This window comes from Uloborus diversus, chromosome 9 (assembly GCF_026930045.1).
Source record: "Uloborus diversus isolate 005 chromosome 9, Udiv.v.3.1, whole genome shotgun sequence".
Taxonomy (NCBI): Eukaryota; Metazoa; Arthropoda; class Arachnida; order Araneae; family Uloboridae; genus Uloborus; species Uloborus diversus.
In genome coordinates this window covers 13,198,296-13,224,555 of record NC_072739.1, presented here as the reverse complement: position 1 = coordinate 13,224,555, position 26,260 = coordinate 13,198,296, and the positions used below count along the sequence as shown (strand labels likewise).

The 26,260-nt window shown below is 35.3% G+C and overlaps 1 protein-coding gene across 1 annotated transcript in view; it reads right to left on the bottom strand.

Annotated features, from left to right (window-relative positions):
• LOC129229757 (uncharacterized) overlaps window positions 1–19,687 on the bottom strand; it is a gene marked incomplete at its 5' end in the record, with an annotated part of 54,148 nt that extends 34,461 nt beyond the window's left edge. Inside the window, one exon of the mRNA XM_054864128.1 lies at window positions 19,634–19,687. Coding sequence (XP_054720103.1) covers window positions 19,634–19,687 — 54 coding nt within the window. The remainder of the gene's footprint in view (window positions 1–19,633) is intronic.
• Between the last annotated feature and the right edge of the window lie 6,573 nt (window positions 19,688–26,260).

The following is a 26,260-nucleotide window of genomic DNA, read 5'->3' as shown; positions in this document are numbered from 1 at the left end:
AAACAATAGTTTTAAATGTATTATATATTTTCATTAACCAAATAATGATTTTATTAATGCCAAATCAATGTTTACGTGAGATTTTTGCCAAATATGGCAGAGAGGTCCTTTGATGCTCAAGAATTCACTTAGGGCAGTTTTCGTTTGCAGTCGGTTTTCGTCGGAGCTTTGCCAAATTTGGCGCAGCGGTTCTTTAATGCTTAGGAATTTTCATCGGGAGTTTTTTGCTTGCCTATGAGGGAGGGGGTGGGGTGCAAAAACACACCATAGAAGTTTTTCTAATGCAAATCCAGTTTACATCGGATTTTTGCAAAATTTTGCAGACAGGTTCTTTGATGCTCAAGAATTCACTTAGGATAGTTTTCGTTCGCAATAGGGGCCACCCTCCCTCCCACCGGGGATTTCTTTATACAGATCCAGTTTTCGTCGGATCTTTGCCAAATTTGGATCAGCGATTCTTTGATGCTTAGGCATTTTCATAGAGAGTTTTTCGCCTACCAATAAGGGAGAGGGGAGGGGGGGGACGAAAACACCCCATGGAGGTTTTCCTTACGCAAATCTAGTTTTCGTCGGATTTTTTTCCGAACATGGCGGAGTGGTCCTTAGATGCAATAGGAATTCACAAAAGTTTTTTCTCATCAAATGGGGTGTATGGGGACCATTTTAAGGGGTTTTGCCAGAAAATCCAAAATGATTACGAAAACATTCAATGATGTATAAATTTAAATTTTGATTCATAAAATTGTGCTTTCTACAAATTGACGGGAAATGTTTTTTTTTTTCTTTCTTTTTTAAACCTGATTGTTAATTACGTGTCACTAGACGAAACTTTTATGTTCGAGGTAGACCGTGCAACGTCGGGTAATGCAGCTGGTGACATATAAATCAAAAGTATATTTCATAGTTCTGTGGGCTTAATGGGTGTATGGTGTGACAGTTTCCAAAATCTATAGCTGCATTCTTTAAAGATTTATTATTAGTATTGTACTTAATCAACTAAGAAGTAAAAAGTCTTAAAGCAAGAGCAAAATAAACTATTTAAGACGTCAATACGAAATATAGTTCAAAGTACATTCAAATTATTGAGACTGCTCAAACTGAAAGATTTAAACAAAATATTGAATTGAATATTTAAAACTTTTTCGTTGGGAAGCACTTTGTCATGCATTGAGCAATAGCGTTTGCTCGCCCTCTCCCTCCCCCCCCCCCGGGAAAGTTTTGAATTAGAGAAATAATTGTATTTATTATATTTGGATATGCTTTTCGTAGTTTTTCAATGCTTGTATATAGCTAACCAGTATTTTTTGCGTTTGCTTTAAATAAATAAAATGAGTTTTGTATAAAGATCGAATCCTTTTTCATTTTTTCGTTACATTGCAATGAAATAAACTATCTTCAGCAGCACTACTCCCTCAACTTGGTGATCACGTGGCTGTGTAGCCGATTCCGTAGGTAGGAAAGAACCGCCATGTTTTTAGTGTTACGGCCTTATATTCCAGGGGGTCTCGAGGAGGGCCAATAGGACTGGGAAAGGTATACATTCTGGCTTGAAGCGCTTGATTAGGGATTTGAGCTAGATTTTGAAATAAGTTGTGTGCTTATTATTTAACAAAGATATATGCATTGTAGATACTCTCTTTGTTCCGACTTTGAAGCACTACAAGTTATTTTCTATATATAGGACAATTGTAAGTGTTTGTTTTGAGATATTGTTTAGTAAATGAAAAAACAGGTGCTTTTGTCACTAATTTGGATGTATCTGATAAACTCACCTAGTAGAAGGGGGACAACTTAGTATGGTTATTCCAGACCCTTACAGCACAGATTAAAACGATTTCCAGCTTTGAACATATTACTACTATTTTTTTCCCTCCAGTTCCTAAGGGAAGGGGCCATTCATTAATTCTGTAAGGGTTCGAGAAGCGGGGGGGGGGCGTAGAAAAATCTCTACATGCCCTTTTTTGGGGGGGAGGGGGATCAAATCCATTCTTACGTAATATTTTACAAAGCGATTCTTTATATTAGAAATCGCGCGGTCAATTGGTTTGGCAGAGTTTTGGCACATTTCATTTGCGTCTGAAAGGTAAAAAAACATATTAGATGCTTTTTTTACTTGTTTTACAACGAAAGAATGGTGAAAAGTAAAATAAAAGAATTGCACTATGTATGGCATGTTTTATTTTTAATTAGTATCGCATCATATAATTATAGTTGAAAAATTAAAATCTTTGATGAACTTCGAACTGGAAGTTTTAGCGTAACTGATCCTTTTCTAATAAGATTTCGTTATTTTGAAAAACAAAATTTAATCTTAAGTAAGAATGGGGGGGGAGGGGTTTGAAAATCTTACCTACCCTTACATGGGAGGAAGAGGGGTCAAAAATTGCCGAAATCATCCTTACGTTATTAATGAATGGTCCCTAACCATTGCCCTATACTGTCGTGCTAAGCAAAAAGTCATATCTGCACTTTTAATCAAAATTGAGTTACGGTCACCAGGTGGTTCTTTGTCACATATTTTACCTAAATACAATGTTTTAAGATCTTTTGTCAATGTTAATTTTTTTAAACATTGTTTGAAAAAGTTTCATCCGCATCAGATATAACTTTAAGCGGCAGTTTCTCATTTTGAACTCAGATGCAGATAAGACTTTTGCGCCAGGCACGGCATTATACATGAAAGAAAAGATACTATTTCCGGGATCTGCAAAAAGGTATACCTATAACGCAGCCTCATTACAGAGAAAAAAATAACTTTTTTCACACTCACAGGTGTTGCGAGGACCAGACGTTTTCATCACTTGATTTGTTTCCCCCTAAACTCAACTCATAAAACCCCTAAAAACCACCAAATGCGATTGGATAGATTCATGTGACGTATAAAGTCACGTGATCTTTTATTGTGACTTCACACATGGCAAATTTAAAGGTCACGTGACCACTGCTATTTTCTATGCCGTGTAAGTTAAGGCTTTTTTTTTTTTTTGTGTCATTTCTGATCAAAACAAATGGTTCAAAAGCCTCAAAAAATGTATGTAAGTAAAAAAATGAAATAAAACAGTCGAACATTGCATTCCCGAAGGTTAAAAAAAAAACATTTTTACCCAGATAAAACCCTAAAAATTACCACTAAGTTGGCAACCCTGAGTTTCCTGCACCGTGCGCTCCTACTCCGCCTGTACCCGGGCCGAGATGCCCCACTCATGGGGTAATGCTGCACACAACTGCGGGGGAATTGCAGCTTGGTCATGCATTTTAGCATAACCCTGCTGTTCCTGATGTCACACAATTAGGTTACTTAAAAGTTTATAAGCAACGATGTGTGGTTCTTTTATTAATATACAAAGTGTGAGCAAAAAATACTGGTAGTTTCAAAATTTGTACTTTGCTAACGGAAATTTCAATAAACAATGTCGCAATATGTTTCCTTTCGATCTTTCTAACCCAAAAGGAAACATATTGCAACATCTTGAAAAATCATTTTTTTCTTTAGGGTCGGGAGCGGGAGGGCGTGGAAAAATATTTACATACGCATAATTGGAGGGGGTGGGGAGGGGGTTAAACCCATTCTTACGTCATATTTTTCCAAGTCGATATATTAGATTAAAAATTGCGCGGTCAAGTGTTTGCAGGGATCGTATTTCATTTGCGTCTGGAACGTAGTAGAATGAGCTGTTAATTTAGTTGTTTTACAAAGAATTAATTGTGCAAAATATATTAAAAGAATCGCAATATTTTTATTTATTAATTTTTATTTTTAATTTATAATTTTTATTTTGTTTTTAAGGTTTAATTTAAAAGGTTATTCATTAAAATGGTTTAATTTAATAATAGTGAATTTAAGAAACGATTCCAGTGATTCGTGAGATTCGTTATTTTATCATTTTGAGAAACGAAATGGAATCTTACGTAAGAATAGGGGGGAAGGGGTTTGAAAAATCTTACGTACCTTCACATGTAGGGAGGGCGGTCAAAATTGGCAAAAACATCCTTACGTAATTAAAGAATAGCCACAATCTGCGCTGTTGAAAGTAAATCTGTGAAAACTGAAATGCTACTACTCCATCCGGCTATGTAACGGACTATTTTCACCCTACATGCCCGGATTTGCAACTAAATATGTTAGTCATCTTTACTAATAATAAAGCTCAATGTCTGGATGTCTGTAGCGCCTAGACCGTTCGGCCGATTTTCATGAAATTTGGCACAAAGTTAGTTTGTAGCATGGGGGTGTGCACCTCGAAGCGATTTTTTGAAAATTCCATGTGGTTCTTTTTCTGTTCCAATTTTAAGAACAAAACTATGATAAATTACCAAATTATCATAACGTGGAACCGTAACATGGGCGCAAGCCAATTAGCAGATACGAAATTATCATAACGTGGAACTGTAACGTGGGTACAAGCCAATTGGCGAGAAAATTCACCATACATTATTTTTGTGTACAAGCTAACCAAAAGACCTTTTAATTTTCTATTACGGGCAAAGCCGTGCGTGCGCCACTAGTTAGTAATAACAAAGTTCAAAGTTTGTCTGGAGTCTCTCTGTGACGCGCATAGCGCCTAAACCGTTCCGCCGATTTTCGTGAAATTCGGTACAAAATTAGTTCATAGCGTGAAGGTGTGCATCTCGAAGCGATTTTTCGAAAATTCGATTTTGTTCTGTTTTTATTCCAATTTTAAGAACATTTTGCCGAGAAAATTATCATAACGTGGGCAAGTAAATTACCGAATTGTCATAACGTGGAACCGTAACATGGGCGAGCAAATGAACATAGCAAATTGACGAGAAATTTATCATCCATTATTTGTAAATATACAGGCGAACCAAAAAAAAACCTTTTAATTTTCTACTACGGGCAAAGCCGTGCGGGTACCGCTAGTATGATCTAAAATGGTATTTTTATCATTTTCATTTCGCTTATACCATTTAAAAGAACCATCTTTACCACCTTCAGTTTCTTCTACTACTTGATTTTTGCCTTCTCTACATTTTTCGCTTTCCCGTATTTTATGTCCCTTGACGTAAAATCGGGACTTCACTGCATTTTTATGGACATTTTCTAGTCTCACTAATATCCCACAGAGAGATGTCAGCATCTCTCTATTTTCAAAACGTGAACTAAAACTTGTTATGCAAATCTTATCTAAAAGAGGAAACTTTCCCTTTTCTTATCATATCAATAAAATGAAACCGCCTCATTGCATCAGTTGGATTATTTGCTTCACGATGCGTTTCCGTATCTACTAACTAAATTTAAATTTTCGTATAAAGTAACTGTGGTTATTTAATATTTTATGTTTGCAAAAGAAAAACAAGTAAGGAAAATCTTTTTTGAATCTTATCTATGTTAAATATTTACCACGTAGGGGATTGATTTGAACTGAACGATCATGAGCTAAATTTTTGTCTTGATTTTTTGTAAGATTGTCCTATCAAGTCTAGATTTCACTTTACTGATTGCATTCTTAGCTGATTTTAAATGTGTGTTCCTAATGCACCCCAACTTGTTTTTATGCTGTTATTTTTATGCAATCTGTTTTTGTAAGATTTTTTTTTTTTTTTTTTTTGTGTAGTGCATTAAAATTTCAGTCAGATTAGGATTCAATCGACGAAATTATTTTTTAAACGAGTGCGAGGTAGTATTTTCCAAGTGACGATATAGGCACCCCAGTGGGAAGTCACTGCAACCTCCCAAAAATTTCCATCTTCGGGAAATTTTGTCCGACAACTCCGCACAAATTATCACTTGGTTTATTTTGATTTCATTTAAATGTTACAATTTTGTAAGTTTTTTATTTTCTAGGTGAGACGCCCTCCTTTCCTTGTGCGCATGCGGTTCCACGGGCGCATCCGTAGCTGTTCGTGCGAATACGGCAAAACATTAACAAAGCATTTGTGGGTGATTCTCCAAAAACCTGACATTTTCCAATCACATTTTTTTTTAAATAAAAATGCTTAAAAAAGGTAAAGAATTTTTTTTTAAATATTTTCTTTTTGTTGGGAACTTATTCAGGGAAATGCTACACCCTTCAAAACAGGATTTTCAATGATTTATAATATTAATATGTGAGGGTAATTTTTCTCTCCCATGTTTGGGAATTTAAGTGAAAATTGGGTCTTAATTTGGAATTAAAACAAGAAATAACATTCGATTTTTTTTCGAACTGATCTCCAAATCTTTCTGTTGCAAAAAAAACAACAAATAGTGAAACTTTCTGCGAAATCAGTTGGGTAGTTGTTGACTTTCGTGCGTTCTAACAAACAGACGCTTTTTTGGAGACTTCATTTTGTGCTACGTAAAGACAATAGGCATACGATATCACACGACTTGTACGGTTTGAAACAATTATGGCTTCTGACATTAGAATAATTGGTCATATAAATGAGAACTCAAAATTCTTTCTACCGTTTTGTGCCCACCATTGAACTAAGTTGAACCACCAGTTTTTTTTATTTTTTTTAAGCTTTAATAGATATCAGAAACATTTTTGCTGATTCACAATTCATTATTCATTTCCACGATTGTCTTGGTAAAAGTTCCTCCTATTCAAGGTGGAATAGTGTGAACTTTTCGTCGACGGGAAAAAATGCGTCTATCAACGGAAGGAATGTCTCCTAGCAGAGGAGCAGCTCATAGCTGAAGGATGATGTAATGTGGGGCAGAAAGAGCTCCTGAAATATCTTTTCATTGCTTCTAGCGCCATCTATCTGGTAATATTTTAACAACGCAGTAGCTCACGTTTTATATTTCAGTCATTAAAACAATACCACTGAAGATTATGATAACCACAGGCAATTTTCAAGAATTAAAACTCATTTGTAGCATTTTGAAGAAAGTCAAAATTTATTTTTGTTACTAGAAAATGAAAAAGTTCTTGTTAACATTTTAAATATCAATTGAGACCTTTCAATGTTCGCTCCAGTATTGATTCTTGTACAATTAGCAAGCACATACAGAGGAAAGTGAAATAGTTATTTTATTTACTCACTGAACCATTTACTAATTCATTTATCAATTACATTAGTCCTCCATTTAATAATTCATGTATTTATTCATTTAGTTTTTCCCTTTCATTCGCTCTTTTAATCACTTATTTATTTTTCTTCATATATTTATTTAATTACTTATCCGGTTATTGCTTCAGTAACTTTTCACTTATTCATTAAATCATTTAATTACTGGTTCATTTGACCTAAAATATTTTTAAAGATCGAATAGAATCGAATTGAAATATAAGTAATTAAAAGATTTTTTTTTTTTTTCACTTTGTCGTATTCAAAAAAAAGTAAAAATTTCCCTTTTTTTTTTCTTTTCTTTTTTGAAGGCGAAAATTAACTACCAAAAATAAAAAAATACTGTTTCATTGCAAGTTCTTTTCATGAAATATAATGTTCTTTCTTTATGTACTCTAATTTTCAAAACAAATTTTCAATTTGTTCATTTTGAAAAAGCTCAGTCTTCTTTACTATTTCAATTCATCCCACATTCCCTAAAAGCCATTTGATGAAAATCACATTCATAGTGTCAAAAGATAAATTTATACCCATACCTTTTACAGGTTGACTTGTTAGCTCGGCTGCCATCAGGCTTTTCATCATTCTTTGAAAAAAAAAAAATTACATTTTAATAAGCGTTTTTGACATGCAGATACACCTTTGTGCCATAATTTTCTTTTGCAATATATATGATACCATATCCAAAGTCATTGCATGGACAAGACGCTTTTTATGACTTGTAAAAGTACTTAAGCCTTTCAAAGGGTTCACTTTTTTTTTTTTTTGGAAGAATTGGAAATACAAAAAGAGTGAAGAAAAAAAGCAATCCTTTGCTTTTAAAAAAATTTATGATTAGAAATAATGTCACGCACTAGATGGCACCCCAGTGCAATTTTCGCTTCCGTTCCACTAATGAGCAGATGCAGACGAATTTCAGAAGCAGCAAACATTCCGGCGGTCTCACGAATTTTATGCTCTGATTCGTCTTTATTCACACGTGATCAACGAGACAGCTTGCTCCCGTTAAGACCATTTTCCTTTCCCTCGGTAATCTGTAGGTAATTATGTAGAATAATCTTAAGCAAATGGTAGGCGAACGGAATTTTTGGAGCTTTATCTCAAAATGGTAAATAAATTATCCAACAGAACGAAAGAGGAAAAATTTAGATTTAGTGTAATACAAAACATTGAAAAAACATTATTTCATCACCCTTGAATTGCTTAATAGGTTTTTTAATTAAAATTCTGATCAGTTCAGGTGTGCGTCCATATATTCACGTGTAATTATGAATTTGAATATTACTACGAAGATATTGAAGATTGGTGGAGATGGTGTGCAAACTGAAGCAATAATAATAACTTTTATTTCAAAAGAAAATGATGAGTTCATACAGGTTATCAGTTAGAGTCTATCAGTGATCGCAAACCCTCTAAGCACTCACTCTATCAGCTCCTTTAAGCAGCTTACTAGGATATAATATTCAGAAAGAAATAAAAACACAGCTAACTCGAATGATAATCATTCCCCTATAAACATCTCGATATTAGTACTCAAAACAAGATCAAATGGAGATCGCTCTGCCCTAGGAGCAAAATACAAGTAAAAGTTTATGAGAATGGGAGAATATGATTCGATTTTGAGTATATGCGTAAAATATTTCAACTAGCTTTTCATTACGTGCTCTAATGAGAAACATAATTAAGTATTATTAAAAACTCTATTCCTTAACTCTCCTACTAGTTTTTGTTTTTTATTTTCCTCCTAGATGGCACTATAACACCATGCATCGACATGCAATTTTGAGACTACATGAAAGACTAAAGCATTTTAACCACTATAACTCATAATCCAATAAATATCTCCACATGCGTAATGGAGTTCAGCATAAGAATGATTGAATCCGAAAAATTGCTTTCCATGAAAAAAAAAAGAAATCTCGAAAAAAAAAATTGGTTTTTGATTGAACGTTTTCGTTATAAATTTAAACTTAAGCAGTTGTTTTTCTGTGTTAGTTTAATATCCACAATAATTTCTCTTCGAACATAACTAGTTGCAAAGTTGGATGGAAGAAATTGGCAAGTGTTTTCGCAGATACTCGAAAATGGAATTAATTTTTCGTGCAATTTCATCATAACCATCGCCCCACCAGCAAGGAGCATATTTGTGGCAGTTATTAGTGTTATAGCAGATAGTTTTTTTTTTTCAATTACCGTATTGTTTTCACACATCCAGGAATTTAACATAAGACATAATTAAGACTATTGTAAGATGCTTATAAAACCACTGTTCTATCGATTTAATTCGATATTAGTAAATCAATTGTTTTACTTAAACAAGCCATACTTGTTAATGAATACATTAACTAAAAGTTATTGTTGTGCTAAATAATGTTTTGTAAACAGATATTCAGGGCCGTGGTAGCCCGATCGGTAGAGTGTCGTATTCGGGGCCGGAGGGTCCTGAGTTCGAACCTCGATGGTCGAAGACCCACCGTCGTCATTAAAGGAGACTGGGCGACGTTAAATATGCTCGTGGTCTCAATGTCCTCCAAGTGAAACGATACCTCTGGGGGTGCTAGCAATAGGTAGCTATTAGCTCCTAGACTACTAAATTCTCATTAACTGTTCGATTCGGTGATGGTGCTGCCATCTATCGGTATATAAAATAACGGAGGCAAGGCACTTAGTATGCAGTCCTCGACATAAATACAGTTGTAGTCAGTTGTGACTCTGAATAGGAATAGGAAACAGATATTCAAAGTAAAAACAAATAATTATGTTCCGAAAATTTTGATATTTTTTTAAATTTTTTTTTATGATTTCTTGTTTTGGTTTCGAAATTGGAAAATAAAATGAATTATTTAACCGAAAAGAAAGCGGGGGAGGGGGAGAGATTTCCCCCTCTTGCCCCCTTTCCCTCGAATCGCCGCCATTATTTTAGTATTTGCCCACTTCTAAAATCTCTTTTTCTTCAAACCGATTTTAAAATAACTTTCAATGAAGATCTTGGCAACATTATTTTCTTTTCTCAAGAGCTTGGTATCCAGGGGGGGGGGAGAGTATGAACTTCCTCCCTTACCCACAGGGACACAGGTAAGAACGTCCATGCTCCTGGCTGCGCCACTTCCGACACTCCTCAAAAAAAGCTTTTTCGAAAATTTCGAACGGCTGTTTCATATGAACGCTAGATGGCGTTGCATTCTTTTAATACTCGTTAGCTATTGCATTATCGTTTTATACCTATCATTCGGATTATCCGCGGTTACCGTGCCACCAATTCCGCGTATGATCGGGAGTTCACTGTATCTGCTGGTTTTAATTATTGTGGTTTAAATCCTTTCGTTAGAAACAAGAGGCCATAGTGGTATTCGCAACTCCAACGAACTATAGGGGGCACTGTAGCCCCTTTCTAATGACGGACGAAAAAGGTAAAACAAACGCACGTGGTAACGAAGAAAATACTAATAAGCCTAGTAAATTTGGTTCGTATGCATGATTTTTTCGCTTTATTCTTATTAAATTAATTTTCAAAGTCTTGTTGATATTCTGGCCCACGTAGAAAGAAATGAGAATTCAAGAAGCATTATTAAACGTCAAATATTGAAGCAAATTACATAGTTCGTAGTTCTAAGCAGTCATTTCCACGATGTTGAATTCAATATTTATTAATTTTTGATGGAACTACATTTTCATTGTGGCCATAAGACTGACAAGAATAAGAATTAATGCTAGATAATTTAATTATATGACATTACGAATTATTATCAAAAGAAGAAGATGATCATTCTTTGCCTTGCATGGCTAGCGCTAATTGTTCTGCATTTGTAGCTGAGTTATTTTTCTCAAATTGCCGAATCGGTTAATTAAAAATTTTTCTGTTTCATATATTTCTAATTTCTGAATTATGATTTAATTCTGTCATGATATGCAAATCAGCAACAAAATTCTCACGGATATATGGTGGTTGTTTTCTTTTTAATTGATCTACCATTATTTATTTTTACTTATCAAATTCTGTAATCTTTCTACCATTTTATTCCACTCATGATAAAAAATAAGAATGGTTTAACTAAATGCGGAATCTCGCCAAGGTTACTTAGCTCGCATAATACTAAAACTATAACCCTAAACAAATTTGGCGAAACCTTTTAGCTGAGAATAAAAGCAATAAAATAAATTCTTTCTCGGTTGAACATTTTTCATTTTGTTCTACGATAATATATTCAAGAAAATATTTTGCATACTGTCCATTCCAACTAAATGCTGCTGTAAATTATGGTTAGTTAAATTAGTTTAAGACTTTAAAAAAAACCCATATTCTTGCAAATTCACACAAAACAATAAAAAAAATTACCTGGTATAACGTTATCCAAGTTTGTTAATCCAGAGTTTTCTTGTGAACCCTTCCACCATTTCTCAATCAACTCACGTTTTAGAAGGAAATAAGGAAAACTATCATTATTTTGAGAACCTTGAGAATACTACTAAGAGACGAAACGATTTCTGTAGCAATCTAAGACACATCGATTGCGTTAATAAATACTCAGAACAAACTGATTGTGTTTACGTCAACAGACACACGTGGAACTCAATGTGGCAATGTTTTAGTTTTTTCGGCAGTTTTGTAAATCACCGCTAGGTAGCGTATTCGAGCGCTGGAGTAGCGAATCAAGGACAACGTGCATGGTTAGCTATTCCTTTTTTTTTATTATTATTTTCGGAAATTAAATAAAAAATAACGAAATTAAATTTAAAAAATGCGTTTGTATTTTTTTTTTTTTTTTTTTTTTTGAGCGGTCACATTGTTTATTGTTCTCATTTGACTGTTTTGAATTTCTATGATTTTATTTTCCCCCCGCCTCCCTCTGCAGCTCCACCGTCGACCGGCCTCCCGATGCTACTCCTCTGGCGAAAACCATCTCCAGGTTGCGTCCATATCATACACACACACACACACGTGCACACACGCCTACACATACACACACATACCTATACACACACACACACTCATGCCTGTACACAGACCCAAACACACACGCCTACACACACACACTCGTGATTGCGAAAAACATAATTTGAATACAAGATGTCAAATATCAAATTTCGTTCTTTCTTTCTTTTTTTTTTTGAGAAATCACGATTGCTTATTGTTCTCATTTGACTGTTTTTGGCGTCTTTTGATTTTTCCCACCGCCACCCTCCGCACCATGATCGTCGACAGGCTCCTCACGATGCTGCTCCTATAGCGAAAGCCGTCTCCAGGTTGCATCCATGTCCTACACACACACGCACATACATTCACAACTACACACAAACACGCACACAGACCATTACATACACACACATACACCTACACACACATACACAAACACATACACACACGTACACATACAGACACCCACACATACACACACAAAAACATACACACAACTACCCACACATTCATGCCTGCACACAGACGCAAACACATATGCCTACACACTTATACACATCCCCCCCCCACACACATTCATACACACAACTACTTACACAATTATGTCAGCACACAGACACAAAAACACATGCCTACACACACATACACATACCCCCTACACACAAACACACACGCCTACATACACACTCGTGATTGCGAAAAACGTAATTTGAATTAATGATGTCAAAATGAAATTAAATTTTTTTTTTAGCTGTTGTTGTTTTGTTTTATGTACGCAACGTTGAATTTTTGTTATGTGAGTTCCTGGACATTTAAAGGAAAAAAACCACAGGAAATTTAAGCTCCCAGTTTTTTTTCTTCTTGCACGCCCGACTTCAATGTTCAACTCTCTTTCGTCGTCAACAATAAGCCCACACAAAGATGTATCGTCCTGGATTGAGATCTTCCTCAGAGGATTTCTATACAATTGCGAATGAGACGAAAACCTAGATGAACGTTCCTGGGGAGTACCTGAGGCGGAGCCTCGCACCTCCCAAGTCTTGTCATTGGTGGGATGGATCCTCCGGAGAGGAATTAGCTTATTGGTCGGCAAGTTAAGCCGATGACGTAGGAGCTTTACCTGGCGGTCAAAAAATGACTTAAGAGATTTGGAGTCCAGAACTGAATTAAAATAAAATAAGGGGGTAAAAATGAATAAAAACTTAGTCCTCATCAATAAAGATTTGGACTAAAGTTGTAATTTTGCCTATAAGGTTTTCCTGACTTTTTAGAATAGGGAGGGCCGTCCTGAGTTTGGAAAAGACTTTTGAAAGGTTAAATATTTTATTGATTTCAGCAAAAAGTTGCATGAAATCAGTAATTTCGTTGCTGGAGTTAGGCTCCTTACTATTAGGGGTGGAATGCTCAGGTAAATTACTGGAAGTGGCCTCAGCGTAGGAAAATCCTACTCTGCGGCTAGCACCGCTTCCGTGGTTAACGGCTCGCTTACTTTCCAGGTTGATTTTGGGTTTGGGGAAGGCCACGCAACCCCTATAAGAGGCTACGTGATCACCCCCACAATTAACACATTTAGGCTTTTCCTTGTTAATTTTGGCCGGGCACTTGTCACGAGAGTGTTCCCCCCCGCAAATGACACAGCGGACTTTACGAAAGCAGTTAATTGCCAGGTGATTGAACCCCTGGCAGGTATAACACTGTATAACACGTCGATTGGTCCGGTATCGCTCGACGGTTATGGCAGTGTGGAAGAGTGTTTTTAAATCGTTAATTTTAGTATGTTGCTCACCGGACGAGAGCTGGAGTTGGAAAAGTGGGAGCTTAGTAGCGTCCCTTTTGGTCAATTGAGCGACCTTGACAATAGGAAAATTTAATTCAGAAAGTGCTTTTGTAATTTCCTCAGTGTCGGTGCATGAGGGTAGTCCTCTAATGACGTATTTGAAAATTCTGGGTCCCTTTGCCCTTTGAATGTAAAAGTCTATGTTACTAGACTTGAGTAGATTGATAACTTTATTGCGATCAGTGGGGTCATCCACATAAATCGCTGTTTTATCCTTCCTATTTCTAAGTTTAAAATTCTGACAGTTATCGTTTAGCTTGCGGATGAAATCAAGGTAGTTGAAGGGGGGGGGGTCTCCACCACAAGGGGGGCAAGCTGATTAGCTCCTCTAGCCGGAGGGGTAGAGGTAGTTTCCTGGGAATTTAAATTTGGATTCGAGACTTGGGGGAGGGTGGAGAACTTATTTTCCAGTGCTACAGGCGCAGCCTTTACGGGCGAAGGCGCTTTACAAGTTTTACGTGGCAGCTGGAATTCCTGAGCATTAAGGTATTCAGAAATGTGAAAAAATTTCTGAAAGGATAGGAATTTAATTTTGTCAGTCAAAGCATGACTCACCAGGGCCTCCGCCACTTGAGCGTCCGGGATCCCGTCCTGGCCCAAGAGTTGGAGTATCTCCCGGAGAGTCTCATCCTCACCGTCAGGGAAGAAGATGTCTGTGTATCTGAACATATCCTTAGCTGTTTTGATGATGTCAGTCACCTCGCTGTATGACAGGGGTGAGTCGTACTTTTCTGGGATGTTAGTGGAGTTAACTTCCATCTCATCATCAGATGGGGTCATGTCCGCCCATGAAGTGGACTGCGTTGGCAGGGGCGGACTGGCCACGTGTGAGATGTGGAAAATTCCACATGGGCCGTCCTTAACTCGGGCCGTTTTCTGTGCATTCAATGTGTACGTGCCGTTTTCCTCAATTTTATTTAAAAAAAAAAGTTTTTAGCTAGGCTGGCCGTTCTTGTGTCGAGGGCTGCAGCCAGAACTGCTCTTTTTTGGGTGGGGGGGGGCGGAGGGAGAGGAGGACGGCCGCTCCTTTTCCAACGGTCACTCTCAGGCTGTTACTCTGTTCTTGCTTAACTATTACTGTATCTTGTTACGTAGGGAAAACGAAACAATGTCTTTGTTGGGTGGTCTTCGTCCGAAGCGAAGCCTTCAGGGTCCATGGGTGTCTCTCGTATCTGTTCGGGATTGATGTTTCCTGGAATTCTGGTAAGGAGTTTTATTGGGGGTGGGGATCTTTTTTTGTGGCCATCTGAGACGATCTGAGACTGTCTGGGAAAAGATTACATTGAACCTTTTTCAAATGAAATAAGAGAAAGGCGCCATCCAAAGAATGGAATAAATAGGAGCAAAACGTCTGCTAAAAAGCTTTTTTTTCCCTTTTCATCCTTCGTTTTTTTTTTTTTCTTCTGTTTCCCAGCACTTTGCAATAGATAGATCCACGACTTTCTCAACCAATTAGATAATTTTGAGAACTCCACCATTTTGTCTCCGAGGAAAAAAACGAGTCATTTGTTATACACCGTGTTGACTGCTCAATGGGATTGCATGCGTTTTAAATTCAAGGGTGACAAAAAATTTTTTTAGGTAAGTTTAATATTTTTAATCATCATGTGTTTTTTAATTTTTTTTTGTCATCAGCACTTTAAATAATAAGAACTTGAACTGTCAGTTATAATTATAACAAATTGACGGTGTTACACAAAAATGGGTCAACCCACCAAGCAATACTTTTGAGTAAATTGAGTTCTAAACTGAACTTCATAGATGGCATATTAATAGAAATCGTCTTTGTAGTGTATCAGTTTATCTGCCAACCTATGTGAATAACTCATTATTTTTTTGAAAATTTGTGTTGGATAAGGTATTTTTTGCATACAGTGAAACCTGTGTAAGTTGACCACTCGAGGTGAAGTACTTTGGTGGTCAACTTATAAAGGGCAGTAATGATTTTTTGAAATATTTTTTGTCATTTCTCGCACCGTGTATTCATTTTTCGAGGAATTCACCCTTATTACTCTTTCTGTTCAACTAACTTTCGTTGTTTAACATTATTGAAAGTGAAACCATATTTAACTAGTATGTTGTGGCCATCACGAAACTTTCTTCTATATTTTTCTTTTTTTTTCTGATCCCTCCCCATGCTTGACGAGGAAGCAATATTCCCAACAAAAACAAAATTACACATGCAAAAACTTGACTACCATCCCAATGTCTGAATTATTGCAAAAGCAAAGCAAAGAGCGAAAATTGAAAGTTATTTTAAAAGCCTTGCTTGAATTAATTACAAATATTTTATTTGTTAACAAACATAAGATGGCAACAGTTAAAAATTTTAAATCATTGAGATAATATCATAGACTAATAATAAGAGTAGACCGAGCTATGGCAACCCTTTTGCTGCTCATAAACCAAACCATGTGACTGGTGGATATCCTAGCAACAGCGGGCGTTAATCGTAGCAGACGATCAACGCCAGCGCGAAATAAAATAAATAGAATTGATGGAACACGGAAGAATGATCTTTTATGGAGTCCGATTTGTAAATTTGTTATTCTAAGTTGTAAATATTTTGTTAATATAGTGAGTTTTTCGTTTAGATAGAATTGTGCATTTTCTTTAGTCAATTTCAATAACTCTCCAAGCAATAAAAGATGCAAGCGACCAAGAAGAATCAGCAAACGGTAAGATTTTTACCTACAGTTTCAATTTAAGATACCGATTAGTACATTTTTGCGTTAACGCAAAACGTTTACGCCATTTCGTTCACGCCAACGCTGACAGCTCCAAATGAAATAAAAGTTACCGAAAACTGATCAAAAACTATTACTAATGTCAAAATAATGCATAACTAAAAGAAAAACAGTTCAGTCTCTGCACCTGGAAGTTTTTTTTAATGAAAACATATTGTCTTAAAATACATGTCGAGTGCCAAACTATAGATAATGCTGCCATCTAGCAACCATGCTGCCAAAGTCTTCGCCAAGCCCTTCCACTAGTCACATGATACATCTATGAACCAATTTTCTTTATCAGCAAGAATGAGAAAGCTCGGTCTACTCTTATTATTAGTCTATGGATAATATTTCCTATCATTTCCATACAATTAAAATCACGAGAAATACGCAGACGACAATCTATTACGTTTTATCTTTCTTATTGTTGCATTAATAAAGCTAGTTTTATTCAAAAAAAAAAAAAAAATCAACACCTCTTGGAGCGATTGGCGTCAAAATTGAACCAAAGCCTGTTTACATATGGATTCACATATATTCCAAATTTCAACCAGAACGTAGCATTACTTCTTGAGATAGGGCACTCACAATGGAAAAAAAGAACGGGCGATTGCGCTACCCCCTTTTTACTTTCTTCTATATCTATATATATAAAAATGGAGTTTGGTAAATTTGTTCCCTAAGATCTCAGAAACTACCCGGCAGATTTGGCTGAAACTTTCACCGTTTGTTCTTTTTGGTACTGGGGAGGTTTGTAGATCAGTTCGAAAAAAATCCAATTGTTAGTTCCTTTTTTTATTCTAATTTGTCCAAATTTTCGCATAAATGCCCCAATATGACTGTGAAAAAATACGTGCACATATTAAAATTATGTGTCCACCGAAAGCACTTATTTTTCTGCTGAAGATGGCATCTGTTAGAAAGTTCTAAGTTGTATGAAAAACGAGTTATGAGCTTTTTTTGTTCCATGTTCGAAGGCTTTCCTCAACCCAATTCATTATTTAGTGTATCATCTCAACTCCCACTTCATAGTTAGAATTGTTTAATGTTTTTGTGTTTCGTCAGACTGTTTGAGGCTTTTCTCAAGTCAAATCTTAAAGTAACGTTTTTTTCCCCAAGATTGGCTAATGATTACTAGATTTGGTTGATTATTTTCCATTTAAACGGAACTTTAGTGTAATTAAAGGGGTTTTTTATTATTTGTGCTAATTGGATTTTTTAATCGTTATCCTATCTAACAGCAGAAACCTCGCCAAAATTTATGCAAAAAGATTTCAATAGCGGATGCATTTGGCAGTTTTTTCAACTGTAGCGGTTTTTGAAGTCAAAGACTACGTAATAATATTTGTCAGCTTTCACCATGTAAACAAAATATCGCCAATCAAAGAATCTTTAAAAACTTTTTTTACTGTAAAATAATCCAGCAACTAAATTAAGCAAATCCATAAACAGTACAAAAACTTCCATTAATGTGACTTGTGCACAAATTCAAACCATCGCCAAATTTTACTACTTATTTTGTAAACATTTCGTATGAAATTGTTTAGTGCCATTTTATGGTGACCAAAAGTATCTTAGCATATGGCGACAATATCTCTTTAACAAAAATTCGTAACATACCGTTTTACAACCTAAGGAAGGGAAGCATTATCCAAAGTATCCCTAAACGATTCCCGCAAATTCGGTAACATTTTAAATCGCATCAAGAACCCACAATAATTGAAAATTTCCAAAATAACTAAAGCAAGTTTAAGGGGATCACGGGCGCGCGGCTACATTTTTTTAAACAGTTCATTCTTCAATAGACATACAGAGAAGGTAAGACTCCATGTAAAAAAAAAGCATTAACTGATAAATCTTTTTAAACATGTGAAGTTTTAATTCATATTTCGGAAATTCTTCAAATTTGTATACGCTTTCGTGTTTTTGTTTCTAAATGAATACTATTTTGCTCCTTTTCCTTACTGCTACTTTAGTTTTATGAGTAAGGAAGAAGCTAGATTTTAAATCACGTCAAAAAGGTGTGTTTTAAGTTCTTTCACTTAAAACAGAAAACAAATGCAAGTAACGATTGTTTCTCATAATTATTGCTAACCCAGGCATCGCCGGGTAATTTTGCTAGTCTAATATATAGAAGAAAGTATTGGATTCGTGCAAATTTTCGAATTTCGAATTTTGACGGATTCGAACGTTTTGAGGTGTGCTGAGTTCATTTCGACTATTTTTGGAAAATGTCTGTCTGTGTGTGTGTGTGTGTGTGTGTATGTATGTGTGTCACGTCTGTGTGTGACCAGTTTTTTGTGGCCGCTCTACAGCAAAAACTACCGCATGAAATCGAACGAAATTTGGTACACATATGTGCCCGTATGTGAACTTGTGCCCATTGGTTTTTGGCGCGAATTCCTCCAAGGGGGGTGGAGCAATGGGACGTTTTTTGAGTTACGCGTGCTTGCTATTCCTCAGGAAGTAACTGGCGGAATCAAACAAAATTTGGTCCATATGTTGCCATTAACAGGAACAGGTGCTGATTCAATTTTGGTGTCAATAACTCAAACGGGGGTTGAGCTATAGAACGTTTTTTTGTCGTCAATTGTGACTGCTGTATCTCAAGAAATAATGAAAGGAGTGAAAGAAAAATTTATCAGCAAGTAGCCCTTAGTGGGTATAAGAGCTGATTTTATTTTGGTGTCAACAGCTAAAAAGGGGGTAGCGCAATCGCCCGTTCTTTTTTTCCATTGTGAGTACCCTATCTCAAGAAGTAATGCTACGTTCTGGTTGAAATTTCGAATATTTGTGAATCCATACGTAAACAGGCTTTGGTTCAATTTTGACGTCAATCGCTCTAAGAGGTGTTGATTTTTTTTTTTTTTTTGCGAATAAAAATAGCTTTATTAATGCAACAATAAGAAAGATAAATCGTAATAGATTGTCGTTTGCGTATTTCTCGTGATTTTAATTGTATGGAAATGATCGGAAATATTATCTCAATGATTTAAAATTTTTAACTGTTGCCATCTTATGTTTGTTAACAAATAAAATATTTGTAATTAATTCAAGCAAGGCTTTTAAAATAACTTTCAATTTTCGCTCTTTGCTTGCTTTTGCAATAATTCAGACATTGGGATGGTCGTCAAGTTTTTGCATGTGTAGTTTTGTTTTTGTTGGGAATATTGCTTCCTCGTCAAGCATGGGGAGGGATCAGAAAAAAAAATGAAAAATATAGAAGAAAGTTTCGTGATGGTCACAACATACTAGTTAGCTGTTGACACCAAAATAAAATCAGCTCTTATACCCACTAAGGACTACTTGCCGATAAATTTTTCTTTCATTCTGTTCATTATTTCTTGAGATACAGCAGTCACAATTGACGTTCTATAGCTCAACCCCCGTTTGAGTTATTGACACCAAAATTAAATCAGCACCTGTTCCTGTTAATGGCAACATATGGACCAAATTTTGTCTGATTCCGCCAGTTACTTCCTGAGGAATAGCAAGCACGCGTAACTCAAAAAACGTCCCATTGCTCCACCCCCTTTGGAGGAATTCGCGCCAAAAACCAATGGGCACAATTCCACATAGGGGCACATATGTGTACCAAATTTCGTTCGATTTCATGCGGTAGTTTTTGCTGTAGAGCGGCCACAAAAAACTGGTCACACACAGACGTGACACACACACACATACACACACATACATACACACACACATACATACACACACACATACATACACACACACAGACAGACAGACATTTTCCAAAAATAGTCGAAATGGACTCAGCACACCTCAAAACGTTCGAATCCGTCAAAATTCGAAATTCGAAAATTTGCACGAATCCAATACTTTCTTCTATGTATTTGATATAGAAGAAAGTAAAAATACTGTTAAAATAGTTTTATTATTTTTTCCTTGTTTTAAACTATATTAGACGCAGTAGTTTTAGAAATTCCATATGTGCCAGCTAATTTTCTCTGGCTTTCTCCTTTTTGAATTCATTTTAATATTTCATACTTTTTTATTAATTTCAAGTTCAAAACTTTCTTTTTGAAGCCTCTTTTCACTTACAGCCCAAAGAGCAACAAGATCGACTCTCTCAGTTCATAAAGGAAAAAATTAAAATGTCCTATATCTTAATCCCTTGCACTCGAAATAAGCCAGAAGGGCTCTTTAGCAAGCCCATATCTGCGTACCCGCAGTGCGGGGGGGGGGGGGCTCACTTCCTCAAGGGGGCTGACGGCCCTAGAAATTGAGGGAAAAAAACTAGCATTGAGACTTATTAACTTTACAAATAGACACTGTGCCACTAGGGAGATGCCCTACCCATTTAGTTGCAGAAGGCCCAAAATGTACAGATACGGATCTTAGCGCAATTCCAGAATTGCCACAACCTACTGCAACTGAAAGAAAACACTTTGTACTTTTCTACTGACACCTATTTTTATTGAACAAAGTAAAAAAAAACTATCTCAAATAGAACAACAAATGAAAAACAAGTTTGGAGAATAAAGAGCAGCATAAGCTTTATGCTGCTCTTTAGTTAGTAAATTGCTAGTCCGTCATCAAAGCATTAAAAACATTCTTAGAAAGCTATCAAATAATAATACAATAATAATAAATTAATAAATAATAAAATAAAATAATTTACTGAAGAAAGTTAAAAAAAAAAAAAAAAAAAAAAAAAAAAAACAAGTGATAAACTTACAAAGTTTTTTTTTTTACAATGCTCCAAACCAAATTTGGCGTACATTAGTGGTCAAGATAGACAGGTGGTCAAGTTACAGAAGTTTTCCTTCATTATATAAGATAGGACTAATTCCGTTCCTGACAAAAGAGGTCAACATAGACAGGTGGTCAACTTACAAGGGTGGTCAACTCTACAGGTTTTACTGTACTTAATTTTAATTTAAAGCCTAAATACTGTACGAATTTTATCCAATTATTGTTACACACATTTTTTATGTTTTTTTTCCCAAGAGTAATTAATTTTTGAAGGGAGATAATAAACTAAGATTATTAATATACTTCTCAAAGACAGCAGAACATTTTTCTCTCCCCCCCCCCTTTTTTTCAGTATGAAATTTAGGATTTGGAAGAATTAAAAACTTGTGCAGTTTAAACTTGAAGAAGAAAAAAAAAAAGAAGAAGAGAGAGAAGGGTTTGTTCCGGTATCCAGAACCTGCCCTGAGTACAATTCGTATGGTTGTCCAAGATATGAGGATGTGCATGGCCCTCCTGAACTTAATTCATTTCTGTTTTACACTCATGATTTTTTGTGTAACCCTTTCTCAAGAAAATTTAGAAGCTCTCATGTTGATGTCTGTAGAGAAGGACATTTTAAATCAAATAGATTCAGAGGATACCATTGATGCTGTTGCCCAACAAAGTAGACTTTTTTTTTGTAAGAAAGATTAATGTTGTAGAAATGTGTTTTTTTTTTCTCCCGATTTCTTTTATTTTTATCTTTAGTACCAAGTTGTCTTTAACGGATATTCATAATCTATTACTTTTAAGGACAAAATATAAGTTACATGCTTTGAAAGAAATGTTTTGATAAAATTAAAAAGGAATTTTGAAAAATTTAAGTAATTATTATGTCTTAAATACTGTAAAATTTCGTTTCCCTATCTTTTAAAGGGATACACTTAGTTATAGAAGAAAAAAAAATAGGTTCTTTAACCATATTTTAAGTATTTAATAATATTTCATCAAATAATCTTTATTTTTGAAGTTTTTTTCCTGTTAACTGATTTGTAATGTTTGTTTATAGATTTTTCTTTCTTAGCTAGATTGATAAGTGTGATTGCTTTAAGTGTTTTTGCCCATTTTAATCATAAATAATGTATCTATTTTTACTTATATTTTTAATGTTACAATCTTAAAAGCGAATCTAAAATTTTCGAATCTGAAATGAAGTATTCCCAGAAACTTAGTTTTTAATTTATTAGTAGCACTACCATATTGCAACTAGTACGAAAAGTACATTTTTAAAAATCTTATCATCATACACTTTTCAATTTTAATGTTATTATTCAGTGTCAAATTGATAAATGCAATGTTTAAATTCGTTAAATAGCATACTTTCAAATTTCGGATAAAATTTTTCCGGATAAAATGATAAGATTTAGCACTAATTTGAAATTTACGAAGTTATTATTAGATTTTTCAGTTCAACGAAATTAGAGCCTTGTATGAAAACATTTTCACTGATTCTTGAAGAGTAATATTAATTTTGTCATTTTTAGTTTATTACTCTTGAGTAACTTTTTTCAAATATTATTTCGTTTTCATTAATTTCGTTTAATTTATGTCATTAAAAAGGTTTAAGTCGGACCATTTCTGTGTTGTGCTTTCTTTCGTTACTCGATTATTATTTATTTTCAGCAAGCATGTAAACTCGTACAATAGAAGTATAAATAGTTATATTTTTGGTTTAAGCGGTTAAGTTTCACTTTGTTGAACATCTTCGTAGGTTAAACTCTAGTTGAACATATTTACTTACGAAAAAAATACGCACATCTTATTGCTTTTCCCAATACATTTCTTCGTTTTCACTTTAAATCTTGGAAGCTGATAAATAAATTGTTCTTACTTGAAAACGTTGTGTCAGTGGAATATTATTATTAAAGGCAAGTTAATATGTAGCATAGGCCACACATATACCATAAAGCACAAGCGCTGCCAGAACTTGCTTTCTGTGGAGAGGGGAGGGGAGTTTGGTCATAACCATCTTTACATGCATATAAATTACCGTATTAAAATTATTGGCAATATAAATCTACGTTAAAACCAAGAGCCTTGGGAGGAGACCGCAATCCCCCCACCCCAAGTGTATATCCCATGATTTTCACTTTAGTTCTTAGAACCTGACAAATAAATCCCACCAAAAACATTCTGTAAAAAACTAGCCAAGTCTCGATGGAGCTGCTTGTTTATCTCTAAAAAGTAGTGAAATCTAGACAAAGTCATGACAAGTCTAAGGTTCCTTACTGCGATTTCTTTATTATTATAGTTAATGTTGTGTGACTTGGCCGTTAAACATTCTTTATACGTTAGTGGGTACAAGTCAATTTTGTTTACACGTTTTCCAAGTGGCAATTTTCCCTCGTCAATGGGTAGCGGTTCTGGCGACAGACTGGTGCAATGGTGTCATGGAGCACCTGGTTTTGTACCCTTGTGTACCCTTTAACGGCCAAGTCACACAACATTAACTATAATAATAAAGAAATCGCAGTAAGGAACCTTAGACTTGTCATGACTTTGTCTAGATTTCACTACTTTTTAGAGATAAACAAGCAGCTCCATCGAGACTTGGCTAGTTTTTTACAGAATGTTTTTGGTGGGATTTCACTTCTTTTTGTAGAAACATTTAATTTGTGTAATATTCGAGTAGGCTAAAGTTAGGCTAGATTAAGTTAGAAGATGGTGTCCCACTACGCTGGACTTTTGCAATGACAGTCGATTTTTTTATGTACCAATAGTAGAAGGGGGCATTATCATATCTCTAATACACCTAAGGGTTCTTCATTAGATACTTCAGCTTTCGATTTTTGACATCAAATGAAGCGGCCCGCCAAGTTGAATATTTTTTGTAAAGGTTGTATGTCGATCTCTAATAGTTTGGTTGGGCTCTTGTGTTTTCTAATCAGGGTCACTCCAGATCTTCAATTAGCCTAGTTTTTATAGCTTTCCCTTTATGTGGCCATCAAACCCTAACTCTGTACCAAATTTCATCTCTCTGAGTTTATGGGAAGTACTTTTTTTTTTTTTTTTTTTTTGTAGATTAATTCGGGCTTATCCGATATTTCCGATCAGTTCTCACTGTCTCATGATCTGTGATGTATTCATTCTGAACGGATATATTACGTTTGGTTTACATGAAAATTTTCATCAGTTTGAATACGTACAATACAATTTTAAGAAAAGACTTTTTTAAAAAAAAGAGTTTTTTCTGAAGGGTAAATAATACCGCTCATGGCCATATGAGGTAGTGAGAAGCAAGGGATGCAAGAGGAAAATTTCAAAATTTGGCGGTAACCAGTACAAATGGTAGGTGGACCCCTCCTCTGTCTTGGGGCAAGAGATAGTACCAGCAGCCCTGGTAGGTGCCGCTGTACAGCATGATTTAGAAAAAATTCAATGAAAGCCTACCTAGGACGTAATCTTTATACGAATTTTACTCAAAACTTGAAAATGTCTGCTTACACCCCTTTGCTTCTCACTGCCTCAAATGTATTACGTTTTGTTTTAAATAAGATTTTTATTCACTTTTACATAAACGAAATACTCTTAAATGCGGATTTTCAAAGAAGCCACACAGTTTTCACAGTGGTTTTTTTTTTTTTATTGAGTAGAGCAATTTAAGCTTGCAAATATTTTTGAGAAAGTTAGATCCTTGAAATATCATCTGTATATTATGGGCGTTTGCTGTATGCTTAGTTTTAATCAATCTGCCCCACTAGTTTGCTTGAAATGAAAAGTTAAATAAGGATTTCTGAAAAAAAAAAAAAAAAAAATTTTAGGTATTTCAGCGGGATTGAGAAAGGTGAGGGCTGCTGGAGGAACCTTTTTTTTTGAAAAAACACACTAGAAACTTTTTAGGTTTGGAAAACTACAGCCAAAAGTTTTTGGATGGGGCCGGCATGAATTTTTTTTTCCACATTAAAAGTTTAGGGCCAGTCCGCCCCTGTGCGTTGGGGAGTTTGTGCGATGGGTGAAGGGGGTGGCCGCCTTGGCCGGAGTCCACGAACCGGGAATACTCCCGGAAAGCTTCTTCCTAGCGTTCGGCGCCGCATTCCTCTTCGCCGCTACTCCTTTAGCGGCGGGTGTTCCTTTAAGCCTCATTTTCCCACGTCCGTTCTTAACGGGATCCAAAGTGGGAATCCAATTGCGAATGTTAAATTATCCTTGTAGCTTCTGCAATTCGGTGCTTTAATTTGCCCTGTTGTTGCTGCATATTGGCCGTTCCCAAGCGGTAAAACTGTAAGCCACGCTATGTTTTGAAAGACGGCTTGGTTTCTTCCGTTCTCGATAGATGGCGCCACTACTTTTTCATCTTTTTTGCGCAGTTAAAAATGTCTTACGTCTTTTGAAGTTTTAACCATGGATACAGGGGCGCAACCAGAAAATATTTTAAGGGGGAGGGGGGGGACAAAATTTTATTTCACAACACTATCAGCGTTTTTCTCTCTCTCTCTTTACATCATTATTATTATTTAGTAAAATTCCTTAAAATTGTATAAGTTTTGCAATTTATTCAAAAACTGTTGCGAAAACATTAATTGTTAATATGCCAGAATTGAAATCACGTTAAGAATAAACTTAAAAGTACTTGAAACAACAGTATGGTTTTAAGATGTTGAAATTAATAAATGGAAATAAATACTTGTTATTTTTCGTTTACTATATTAATGAAATAAATCAAAATGCACACGAATTTTTAGCACCAAAAGTTCTAAACTGTTCATATTTTTAAGATTATTCAAGGAAAGAAAAAAAAAAAAAAGGAACACGTTAAAATAGCATGAAATCACTTAAAAATACAACAAAATAATCAATAAAATCACTTACACTTGATGAGTCCTAACCACATTGCATACGTACACTTATAAAATTGTCTTTTTGTCTACAATACAAAGTTAAACCGTCGTTGTTTCTTGGTTAGTTCTTCAATAACTTCATCTGGTTTTACAACTATATCTTTGTTGATACAAAGCTGTGCTAAGCCATTTAAGCGTTCTTGCGTCATTTTGTGCTTATTAAATA